This window comes from Schistocerca nitens, unplaced genomic scaffold, assembly GCF_023898315.1.
Source record: "Schistocerca nitens isolate TAMUIC-IGC-003100 unplaced genomic scaffold, iqSchNite1.1 HiC_scaffold_468, whole genome shotgun sequence".
Lineage (NCBI taxonomy): Eukaryota > Metazoa > Arthropoda > Insecta > Orthoptera > Acrididae > Schistocerca > Schistocerca nitens.
This window is the reverse complement of record NW_026046001.1, coordinates 4,590,752-4,604,059: the sequence shown is the minus strand read 5'-3', so window position 1 is coordinate 4,604,059 and position 13,308 is coordinate 4,590,752. Positions and strand designations below refer to the sequence as shown.

General features: G+C 34.6%; 1 protein-coding gene across 1 annotated transcript; it reads right to left on the bottom strand.

The window, feature by feature from the left end:
* Positions 1-221: 221 nt before the first annotated feature.
* Positions 222-12,672, bottom strand: LOC126232262 (structural maintenance of chromosomes protein 2-like). The gene is made up of 10 exons (XM_049942551.1): positions 12,582-12,672; positions 12,281-12,520; positions 12,002-12,119; positions 5,088-5,171; positions 4,315-4,757; positions 2,785-2,962; positions 2,415-2,508; positions 2,066-2,270; positions 1,452-2,004; positions 222-369 (listed from the first exon to the last, which is right to left on the bottom strand). Exons 1-10 carry the CDS (start codon positions 12,670-12,672, stop codon positions 222-224), a joined length of 2,154 nt encoding a protein of 717 aa, XP_049798508.1.
* Positions 12,673-13,308: the final 636 nt, after the last annotated feature.

The window sequence follows — 13,308 nt, the reverse complement described above, 5'->3', positions numbered from 1 at the left end:
CATTCAACCGCGATTTTTTATATATATTTTAACAAGACGAGGACCCACACTCCAATATACTTTTAATTCTTTTTTACTTTATGGACCCACCAACTATTGGTGATGGTATTTTGTATTTTTAGTACGTTTAATTTCGCGACATAGATTTTACAACCTGATGATGAGAGCATTGTCTCTCGAAACGCGTTGTTAAAATATATATAAAAAATCGCGGTTGAATGCTAAATGTGATAACCATCTTTTCGATACTTTTCGATATCTTTTCGGTACTTTTCGATATCTTTTCGGTACTTTTCGATATCTTTTCGGTACTTTTCGATATCTTTCCGGTACTTTTCGATATCATTTCGGTACTTTTCGATACCTTTTCTATACTTATAGATATATCGATACTTATCGATATATCGATACTTATCGATGTATCGATACTTATCGATATATCGATACTTTGCGATATATCGATACTTATCGACATATCGATACTTATCGATATATCGATACTTTTCGATATATCGATACTTTTCGGTATATCGATACTTTTCGATATATCAATACTTTTCGATATATCGATAGTTTTCGATATATCGATACTTATCGATATATCGGATATATCGATACTTATCGATATATCGATACTTTTCGATATATCGATACTTTTCGATATATCGATACTTTTCGATATCTTTTCGATACTTTTCGATCTTTATGATACTTTTCGATATCTTTTCGATACTTTTCGATATCTTTTCGATACTTTTCGATATCTTTTCGATACTTTTCATTATATATCGATACAATTTATTATATATCGATACTTATCTTTATATATCGATACTTATCATTATATATCGATACTTATCATTATATATCGATACTTATCATTATATATCGATACTTATCATTATGTATCGATACTTTTCATTATATATCGATACTTTTCATTATATATCGATAGTTTTCCTTATATATCGATACTTTTCCTTATATATAGATACTTTTCGATATATATCAATACTTTTCGATATATATCGATACTATTCGATATATATCGATACTTTTCGATATCTTTTCGGTACTTTTCGATATCTTATCGGTACTTTTCGATATCTTATCGATACTTATCGATATATCGATACTTATCGATATATCGATACTTTTCGATATATCGATACTTTTCGATATATCGATACTTTTCGATATATCGATAGTTTTCGATATATCGATACTTATCGATATATCGGATATATCGATACTTTTCGATATATCGATACTTTTCTATATATCGATACTTTTCGATAAATCGATACTTCTCGATATATCGATACTTTTCGATATATCGATACTTTTCGATAAATCGATACTTCTCGATATATCGATACTTATCGATATATCGATACTTTTCGATATATCGATACTTTTCGATATATCGATACTTATCGATATATCGATACTTATCGATATATCGATACTTATCTATACATCGATACTTTTCGATATCTTTTCGATACTTTTCGATATCTTTACGATACTTTTCGATATCTTTTCGATACTTTTCGATATCTTTTCGATACTTTTCGATATCTTTTCGGTAATTTTCGAAATCTTTTCGGTACTTTTCGATATCTTTTCGGTACTTTTCGATATCTTTTCGGTACTTTTCGATATCTTTTCGGTAGTTTTCGATATCTTTTCGGTACTTGTCGATATCTTTTCGGTACTTGTCGATATCTTTTCGGTACTTGTCGATATCTTTTCGGTACTTTTCGATAACTTTTCGGTACTTTTCGATATCTTTTCGGTACTTTTCGAAATCTTTTCGGTACTTTTCGAAATCTTTTCGGTACTTTTCGGTATCTTTTCGGTACTTTTCGATATCTTTTCGGTACTTTTCGATATCTTTTCGGTACTTTTCGATATCTTTCCGGTTCTTTTCGATATCTTTTCGGTACTTTTCGATATCTTTTCGGTACTTTTCGATATCTTTTCGGTACTTATATATCGATACTTATCATTATATATCGATACTTATCATTATATATCGATACTTTTCATTATATATTGATACTTTTAATTATATATCGATACTTTTCATTATATATAGATACTTTTCGATATATATAGATACTTTTCGATATATATAGATACTTTTCGATATCTTTTCGATACTTTTCGATATCTTTTCGATACTTTTCGATGTCTTTTCGATACTTTTCGATATCTTTTCGATACTTATCGATATCTTTTCGATACTTATCTATATCTTTTCGATACTTATCGATATATTTTCGTTACTTATCGATATCTTTTCGATACTTATCGATATCTTTTCGATACTTTTCATTATATATCGATACTTTTCATTATATATCGATACTTTTTATTATATATAGGTACTTTTCATTATATATAGATACTTTTCGATATCTTTTCGATACTTTTCGATATCTTTTCGATAGTTTTCGATATCTTTTCGATACTTTTCGATATCTTTTCGGTACTTTTCGATATCTTTTCAGTACTTTTCGATATCTTTTCGGTACTTTTCGATATATCGGTACTTTTCGATATATCGATACTTTACGATATATCGATACTTTTCGATATATCGATACTTATCGATATATCGATACTTATCGATATATCGATACTTATCGATATATCGATACTTATCGATACTTATCGATATATCGGTACTTATCGATATATCGGTAGTTTTCGATATATCGGTACTTTTCGATATATCGATACTTATCGATATATCGATACTTTTCGATATATCGATACTTTTCGATATCTTTTCGATACTTTTCGATATCATTTCGATACTTTTCGATATCTTTTCGATACTTTTCGATATCTTTTCGATACTTTTTGATATCTTTTCGATACTTTTCGATATCTTTTCGGTACTTTTCGATATCTTTTCGGTACTTATCGATATCTTTTCGGTACTTATCGATATCTTTTCGATACGTATCGATATATCGATACTTATCGATATATCGATACTTTTCGATATATCGATACTTTTCGATATCTTATCGATACTTATCGATATATCGATTCTTTTCGATATATCGATACTTTTCGATATATCGATTTTTTTCGTTATATCGATACTTTTCGATATATCGATACTTTTCGATATATCGATACTTCTCGATATATCGATACTTATCGATATATCGATACTAATCGATATATCGATACTTATCGATATCTTTTCTTCGATCTTTTCGATACTTTTCGATATCTTTTCGATACTTTTCGATATCTTTTCGATACTATTCATTATATATCGATACTTTTTATTATATATCGATACCTTTCATTATATATCGATACTTATCATTATATATCGATACTTATCATTATATATCGATACTTATCATTTTATATCGATACTTATCATTATATATCCATACTTATCATTATATATCGATACTTTTCATTATATATCGATACTTTTCATTATATATCGATACTTTTCATTATATATCGATACTTTTCCTTATATATATAGATACTTTTCGATATATATCGATACTTTTCGATATGTATCGATACTATTCGATATATATCGATACTTTTCGATATCTTTTCGATACGTTTCGATATCTTATCGGTACTTTTCGATATCTTTTCGGTACTTTTCGATATCTTATCGATACTTATCGATATATCGATACTTTTCGATATATCGATACTTTTCGATATATCGATACTTTTCGATATATCGATACTTTTCGATCTATCGATACTTATCGATATATCGATACTTTTCGATATATCGATACTTTTCGATATCTTTTCGATACGTTTCGATATCTTTTCGATACGTTTCGATATCTTTTCGGTACTTTTCGATATCTTTTCGGTACTTTTCGATATCTTATCGATACTTATCGATTTATCGATACTTATCGATTTATCGATACTTATCGATTTATCGATACTTTTCGATATATCGATACTTATCAATATATCGGATATATCGATACTTATCGATATATCGATAATTTTCGATATGTCGATACTTAACGATATATCGATACTTTGCGATATCTTTTCGATACTTTTCGAACTTTTCGATACTTTTCGATATCTTTTCGATACTTATCGATATAACGATACTTTTAGATATATTGATACTTATCGATATATCGATACTTATCGATATATCGATACTTATCGATATATCGATACTTATCGATGTATCGATACTTTTCGATATATCGATACTTATCGATATATCGATACTTATCGATATATCGATACTTATCGATGTATCGATACTTTTCGAAATATCGATACTTATCGATATATCGATATATGGATACTTATTGATATATGGATACTTATCGATATATCGATACTTATCGATATATCGATACTTTTCGATATCTTTTCGATACTTTTCGATATCTTTACGATACTTTTCGATATCTTTTCGATACTTTTCGATATCTTTTCGATACTTTTCGATATCTTTTCGGTACTTGTCGATATCTTTTCGGTACTTGTCGATATCTTTTCGGTACTTTTCGATATCTTTGTCGATATCTTTTCGGTACTTTTCGATATCTTTTCGGTACTTTTCGATATCTTTTCGGTACTTTTCGATATATTTTCGGTACTTTTCGATATCTTTCCGGTACTTTTCGATATCTTTTCTGTACTTTTCGATATCTTTTCGGTACTTTTCGATATCTTTCCGGTACTTTTCGATATATTTTCGGTACTTTTCGATATCTTTTCTGTACTTATCGATATATCGATACTTATCGATATATCGATACTTATCGATATATCGATACTTTGCGATATATCGATACTTATCAATATATCGATACTTATCGATATATCGATACTTATCGATATATCGAAAAGTATCGATATATCGATACCTATCGATATATCGATACCTATCGATATATCGATACTTTTCGATATATCGATACTTTTCGATATATCGATACTTTTCGATATATCGGTACTTATCGATATATCGATACTTTTCGATATATCGATACTTTTCGATATATCGATACTTTTCGATATATCGATACTTTTCGATATATCGATACTTTTCGATATCTTTTCTTCGATCTTTTCGATACTTTTCGATATCTTTTCGATACTTTTCGATACTTTTCGATATCTTTTCGATACTATTCATTATATATCGATACTTTTTATTATATATCGATACCTTTCATTATATATCGATACTTATCATTATATATCGATACTTATCATTATATATCGATACTTATCATTATATATCGATACTTATCATTATATATCCATACTTATCATTATATATCGATACTTTTCATTATATATCGATACTTTTCATTATATATCGATACTTTTCCTTATATATATAGATACTTTTCGATATATATCGATACTTTTCGATATATATCGATACTATTCGATATATATCGATACTTTTCGATGCATCCGAAGAGCTGGGTGATGCAATTTACTAATTCATTACCGTCGTCATGGCCAACCCAGGCCAAATTAGAATTCATGTGTGGACACATCGAAGGCCAAGCCGCGGAAAAGATGCGGGGCGTGGCAGCGACGTGTCGGACTTATCAGGAATTTGTTGGTGCATTCCTGCGGACCTACTGGTCAAAGGAAACGCAAGACAGGATTAAAGAGGAAATAATATTTTGTCCTGAACTGGAAGTGTCCGGGCATAAGAGCGCAACCAAATTTTTTTGATGACTTACTCAAGAAGAATCAGTTTTTAGATAGTCCATACAGCAACGGAGAAATTATTAAATTTTGCTTTTCGAAATTGCCAGTTAGGTATCAACAGACACTTGTCGGGAAGTGTGGATCTGACATAGATGCATTCAAGAGTCTACTGCGCGAACTCGAAGTAGTCTTCGATAAACAAGACGCAAAGGACAGGAAGAAGGCGCAAAATAACAAATACCACGGGCCAGCAAGGGAAGACGACAACAGATCGCATAATCGCACTGGTCAGTTAGGAAACCAGGGTTACCGAGATCAAGGTTACGCTATTCAAGGTTATGGAAACCAGAGACACGGAAACCAGAACGTCAGGGAACAGGGTCAATCCAGACAAGCAATCTGGGACAGGAGGAATGACGAACGGCAAAGCGACCGTAATTGGAGGGAGCGAAATCAAGGACAACAGGAGAACCAGGAGATTGAAATTAGACCTCCAAATCCTAATGCACGTCAGAGGAGGGGGAGTCTAAGAAGGGATTGACGCTAGTCCATAGGACTCCACCACTTCTCTCACACAAAGGAGTTCGTAGAATAGTAGTAGTGTAAGAAATGTACATAGTAGAATAGGCAAAGATATGAACCTTTTTTCGGGGAACAATAACCGTTGCATTAATAGATTAAGATTGCTAAAGTGTTAACACGCTGCGTTGTCTTGCATAAGAATTTACTGCTGCTATCCTCTTTTTGTTTATGTTTGCGATCTCCAATGTCGATGGAGTAGGAGACACTACCTTTTCATGAGCAATGTTTTTGTCCTTTCCTATCTGGTGTCCATGTTAAGGGATAAGGATGAGTGACGAGACGTCGCACAAACGGGCGCATACAAGAACGTGCTCTTAGAAGCGTTCTGAGAGGTCGTGATACGCTCCATAGCGGCCACAACCAGTTCGTGAGACGTTCATACCAATGCTTGCAGGCAAGCGTCAGTGCACTGCACGATTGTGGTATATTGCGCGATTTCGAGGGTGAATATGGGCAGTATAGTTTTTGCAGAGCTGCGCCGGTATCGTTGTCTTGCAAGTCGGGGTGAACCTGTGAGCATTTGACTCTAATGGTGCCCTAGACGAGAGAAATGAGGGCATAAAAGCCTACCATGCTAATGTGCTGGTTGGGGATTTAGCGTGCTGCTCGTTTTTGTCACAGATGAATCACCAAGGAATTGTACTTGGATATTCGTGACATACTGTGTAGCTGGCGTGTGTTGGGTGTCTGAATCCTCAACAGGAACCAGTCCTGGCTTGGTCATATTACATTGCTTCTGGAAAGGTGTACTTCGATCGCGAAAACCGCTTCACATAGAGAAGGAAGTTGCAACTATAAATTTATTGTCGTGTATAGCCATGGCTAACCCAGTCTCTGGAGTTTCAGTGAGGCGTAATGAAAACTCGGAGGTCATGTCGTACGGCGCGCACATCACTGTCGTCAATAGCGGCGAGCAGCAAGACATCTCAGCGTAACAGGAACTATGTAAGGGTATTGTATAAGGTAAATAAAAAAATAAATAAATAAATAAATAAATAAATAAAATAAATAAATAAATAAATAAAAGGGAAAGTACGATACTAGGATAAGTTAAACTGTAGGATTTAACAATAACTAGATTAATATTGTGGGGGTTTTCTACCACAAGTGTGGCGCGCGCCTGTTGAGTTGCTATTTTTCAGGTCACCAAACCACAGACCCGAGATGGAGGGACGACGGGCGAGCGAAAGTAGCGTAGTAGCATGTTCTTTATAGCACAGTAAAACTTAGACCTGCATAACAACATAATTTAATTAAAAGACGTAGAATGTAGATCGTTGGGATATGGTAGTTAATTCTTGTAGCATGTCTACTGTCGATCTATATAATTAATAGTAATATTAGTGCGGGCCCGCACATTTAGTTGTTCATCCATTACAAAGCATCAGTTATCACACACCATGTACTTACTGAGATCGGTCTCTACACGTATATCAAAATAAATTATTTCCATGTCTAGATTAGATGTTATAATGATTGCCATAGATTAATAACTATAAAAGTAAAATAAGAGTGTCTGAAATGACAGACCATCAATGTTTCATTAGGTAAATTTATTATAACATAGAAGGTCATGGGAAAAAGTTAGGCATAAGACTTTTGTAAGAATTGTACAGATGACGAGGAACGTGGCAATGCAGAGGCCAGCCAGCGCAAAAACAAGAGGTCTTCGGCTACCTGCTAAAGGGCGAGCGTCCCGTCCTACACGCTGACAGTCACCCGGCTGCTTACCTGAGGGATTACACGGGACCCTCGCCCCGCCACAAGCGAAAGTGGGGCTGGCCGTTGACCCTGACACGCGACAGCCTGCTAGCTCTCCGGACGCGGCAGCCGCTTGGAGGGATTCCCTGCGGCAGACCACGTTGTCGTGAGTACACGAAGAAGATCACATATCGTGTCAGAACCTGCGCCTCATGTGCCTCAGGACAGAAAGGGACGCTCTATACTCACCTGTTTGGGTTTTTACAACTCACTAGCATTGGCCGATCTGCATACACAAAGCAGTATCGTGCCACACTAACAAATGTATGGTCTCATGTCTTACTTCTCCTCTCTATTAGAGAGCAGTTTTTAACAATAGTCGCTCCTAGTTCGATCCTGTATGGATGACCCCACACACTTGTGGAGTCACTCCACGTGCCATCATCCCTCGTCGAACTGCAATATTGGGAAACGTAAAGTTCTGTCCAGCGAGAGAAGAGACCTAGACTTGTGATGTATCCCAACGAGTAGACCTCAGAGACAATTAATCGACGTGAGGAGAGCCTATCACTGTGTCTTCCTACCATACGGCCGTGATCATATGCGTGGGTCTGACTACAATCTCAACAGCGTACTGCAGACACTCCAGAACTCCCGATTGCTGTTGCCACAACGTAGCAACTACAACCGACGTTTAGCCTTATGTGATGTCAGTACAGTGGAATCAGTGAAGTGCCACGGATATTTCTAACAATGTGATTTAGTGCCTCATTCTCAGCACAGTCGTGAACTTTGTGCAATGTGCACGCACAATTTGATGCCCCATGAACCTTGTTTTTTTCGTTTTTCTTAAATTTCTTTCTCTTATGTTGTTTCTGTAATGTATGTTATACCTTGTATGCGTTTGTGTTTTACACTGTAATTCTTATTACAGATTACTGTATTGTTCTCCACATCATGTTTTTTTTTGTATTTTGTGTTTATTGTTGTGTGTATGCTAACAGTGTGCCTGAAGTCCCCATAAACTGAAGCAGATACCACCACTGTCATTGTGAATGGACCATCAGTTCAGGGAACATTTTGTAAAGGTTATTCTTGCTGCAGGGAGACAGAATGAATCGGAGGTTGTAACTAGATTCTGAAAACTCACAAAGAGATTGTTAACTTAAATATTATCATGTGTGAGTGAGGTCAGGTTAGTTTAATGATTAAAATTGTTGTAACATCTTGGGCATTTAATTGCGGAGCACTCCAACTCTGATTGTAAAGAATAAACTGCTCCATATTTGGCTCAGATGCCCGGGCCATGTTTAGAGCGTGAATGTCTGCGTGAATCGGTGTTTGGAAGGGGCTCCCTGGGTATGGATGTGTGATGTGAGTGTTAGTGTTCCATATTAAGAAGGTGAAGTTGGCTACATCATAAATAATCCTCCCTCTATGAGTTGCATTTTTCAGTTGCAATGATCTTTTTTATAGAGTGCGGTATGTGGAGTCACTTTGTAAGATTGTTCTTGGGCGATTGACTCACTACCTTGCTCCTAAGTGAGCCAACCGCTCACCAATTACAATCTAAAATGGCGTAGGGGCAATGAGAGGTGGCATGAGCCCCCTCTCATATTTCTATCTTACGATTCTCCTCTCTAGTTGCATGCGGTGGAGGGTTGCTTTTCCTTTACACGCGTACTTCCCACGCAGCGTCTCTCGTCACCCGGGTGGGCCGGTGACAGGCGGGCTCTGTGGAACAGGAGAGAGTTAAGCCGACGTGTGTGAGGCAGTCGAGTGAATGCTTTTCAGACGCCGACATTGTCAAGAGACACGCCCGCTGGGGTGTGAAGTAGCGGCTGGGCTAGAGGTTCCGTTACTTCAGAGAAACCTTGCGAAAACACTTTCTGGCGGGCTACCAGCGAGGCGTGGGAATGACTTGTGTACCCACGCAGTTGTGGCGGGAAAATTCCCGCACTTTCTGCAAAATCAGCACAGAAATTGGCGCCAAGAATCTCCATTGGTGGAATGGTAGTGCTCCGGCAATGGAGTGGAATTTCCGCCGGTTTTCGAGTTGCTGATTGGAACGTAACCACGGCCACTGTCGTGGGGGCGGGAATGTTCGGTGTTCGGCCTGTGCGGGTGCTCTGGGTAGTCGGCAGTCGCCTTTCGGTCGAGGACGTTCGAGCAACCAGCCCTCGCCTGCGGTACGCCAGATCGTGTTCTGGGAGATAAGAAGACTGTTGGTAATGTACGTCCGCAGCACCGGCAGATAGGGATTTTCCTAGGTGATAATCAGAGCTCAGCAGAGCGCGCCTGTTCATCCTTTTCTAACTTTGTTCAGTTTCGGGTAGCAGCAATTACTATTGGGTTAGCTGTGTGTCTCTCTTGAGATTTGAGTGGAAAGGAATTGGCTCCACATACCACTTCGTCTTAAACCTCACGATCTAAGTTAGGGACAACTTCACCTTTACTGTGTTTGTATGAATCTCCAATTGTAGCCAATTTGATGTTTTATATTTCCTGTGTCTCTTTTACTATTCTCCGTTTAATCTTAATAAATCATATTGTTATTTTGGACAGAACTTTCTTTCTGTTAATCAATAGAGCAACCCTATCATTCCTCACTATGCTAATGAAACCTTTGTTTATTTAACTTATTTATCAAATTAAATTATTGCAGGTGCCAAACTCTCTTCTACTCCACTAGCAGGGTTGATTAGAGTCAGTTCGCGTATTTCTTTTATCCTTGTGCCACAGCAAAAGTCGGAGTTAGAATAGGGGGGGCTTAGAGCATGATTGACATATGTGGATTCTAATAGAATTTAGTCATCAATACACTGCTAGCCCCGGCACCTCGCATACTTTTCGATATCTTTTCGATACTTTTTGATATCTTTTCGATACTTTTCGATATCTTTTCGGTACTTATCGATATCTTTTCGGTACTTATCGATATCTTTTCGATACGTTTCGATATATCGATACGTTTCGATATATCGATACTTATCGATATATCGATACTTTTCGATATATCGATACTTTTCTATATATCGATACTTTTCGATATATCGATACTTTTCGATATATCGATACTTTTCGATATATCGATACTTATCGATTTATCGATACTTTTCGATATATCGATACTTATCGATATATCGGATATATCGATACTTATCGATATATCGATACTTTTCGATATGTCGATACTTATCGATATATCGATACTTTGCGATATCTTTTCAATACTTTTCGATCTTTTCGATACTTTTCGATATCTTTTCGATACTTATCGATATAACGATACTTTTCGATTTATCGATACTTATCGATATATCGATACTTATCGATATATCGATACTTTTTGATATATCGATACTTATCGATATATTGATACTTATCGATATATCGATACTTTTCGATATCTTTTCGATACTTTTCGATATCTTTACGATACTTTTAGATATCTTTTCGATACTTTTCGATATCTTTTGGATACTTTTCGATATCTTTTCGGTACTTTTCGATATCTTTTCGGTACTTTTCGATATCTTTTCGGTACTTTTCGATATCTTTTCGGTACTTTTCGATATCTTTTCGGTACTTATCGATATATCGATACTTATCGATATATCGATACTTATCGATATATCGATACTTATCGATATATCGATACTTTTCGATATATCGATACTTATCGATATATCGATACTTATCGATATCTCGATACTTTTCGATATATCGATACTTTACGATATATCGATACTTTTCGATATATCGATACTTATCGATACATCGATACTTATCGAAATGTCGATACTTTTCGATATATCGATACTTATCGATATATCGATACTTAACGATACATCGATACTTTTCGATATATCGATACTTTTCGATATATCGATACTTCTCGTTATATCGATACTTTTCGATATATCGATACTTTTCGATATATCGATACTTATCGATATATCGATACTTTTCGATATCTTTTCGATACTTATCGATATATCGATACTTTTCGATATCTTTTCGATACTTTTCGATATCTTTTCGATACTTTTCGATATCTTTTCGGTACTTTTCGATATCTTTTCGGTACTTTTCGATATCTTTTCGGTACTTATATATCGATACTTATCATTATATATCGATACTTGTCATTATATATCGATACTTTTCATTATATATCGATACTTTTAATTATATATCGATACTTTTCATTATATATAGATACTTTTCGATATATATAGATACTTTTCGATATATATAGATACTTTTCGATATATATAGATACTTTTCGATATCTTTTCGATACTTTTCGATATCTTTCCGATACTTTTCGATATCTTTTCGATATCTTTTCGATACATTTCGATGTCTTTTCGATACTTTTCGATATCTTTTCGATACTTATCGATACCTTTTCGATACTTATCTATATCTTTTCGATACTTATCGATATCTTTTCGATACTTATCGAAATCTTTTCGATACTTATCGATATCTTTTCGATACTTTTCATTATATATCGATACTTTTCATTATATATCGATACTTTTTATTATATATAGATACTTTTCATTATATATAGATACTTTTCGATATCTTTTCGATACTTTTCGATATCTTTTCGATACTTTTCGATATCTTTTCGATACTTTTCGATATCTTTTCGATACTTTTCATTATATATCGATAGTTTTCATTATATATCGATACTTTTCATTATATATCGATACTTTTCATTATATATCGATACTTTTGCTTATATATCGATACTTTTCCTTATATATAGATACTTTTCGATATATATCGATACTTTTCGATATCTTTTCGGTACTTATCGATATCTTTTCGGTACTTATGGATATCTTTTCGATACTTTTCGATATATCGATACTTATCGATATATCGATACTTTTCGATATATCGATACTTTTCGATATATCGATACTTTTCGATATCTTATCGATACTTATCGATATATCGATACTTTTCGATATATGGATACTTTTCTATATATCGATACTTTTAGATATATCGATACTTTTCGATATATCGATACTTTTCGATATATCGATACTTTTCGATATATCGATACTTTTCGATATATCGATACTTATCGATATATCGATACTTATCGACATATCGATTCTTATCGATATATCGATACTTATCGATATATCGATACTTATCGAAATATCGATACATATCGATATATCGATACTTATCGATAATTAACGATATATCGATACTTATCGATATATCGGTACTTTTCGATATATCGGTAGTTTTCGATATATCGATACTTATCGATATAAT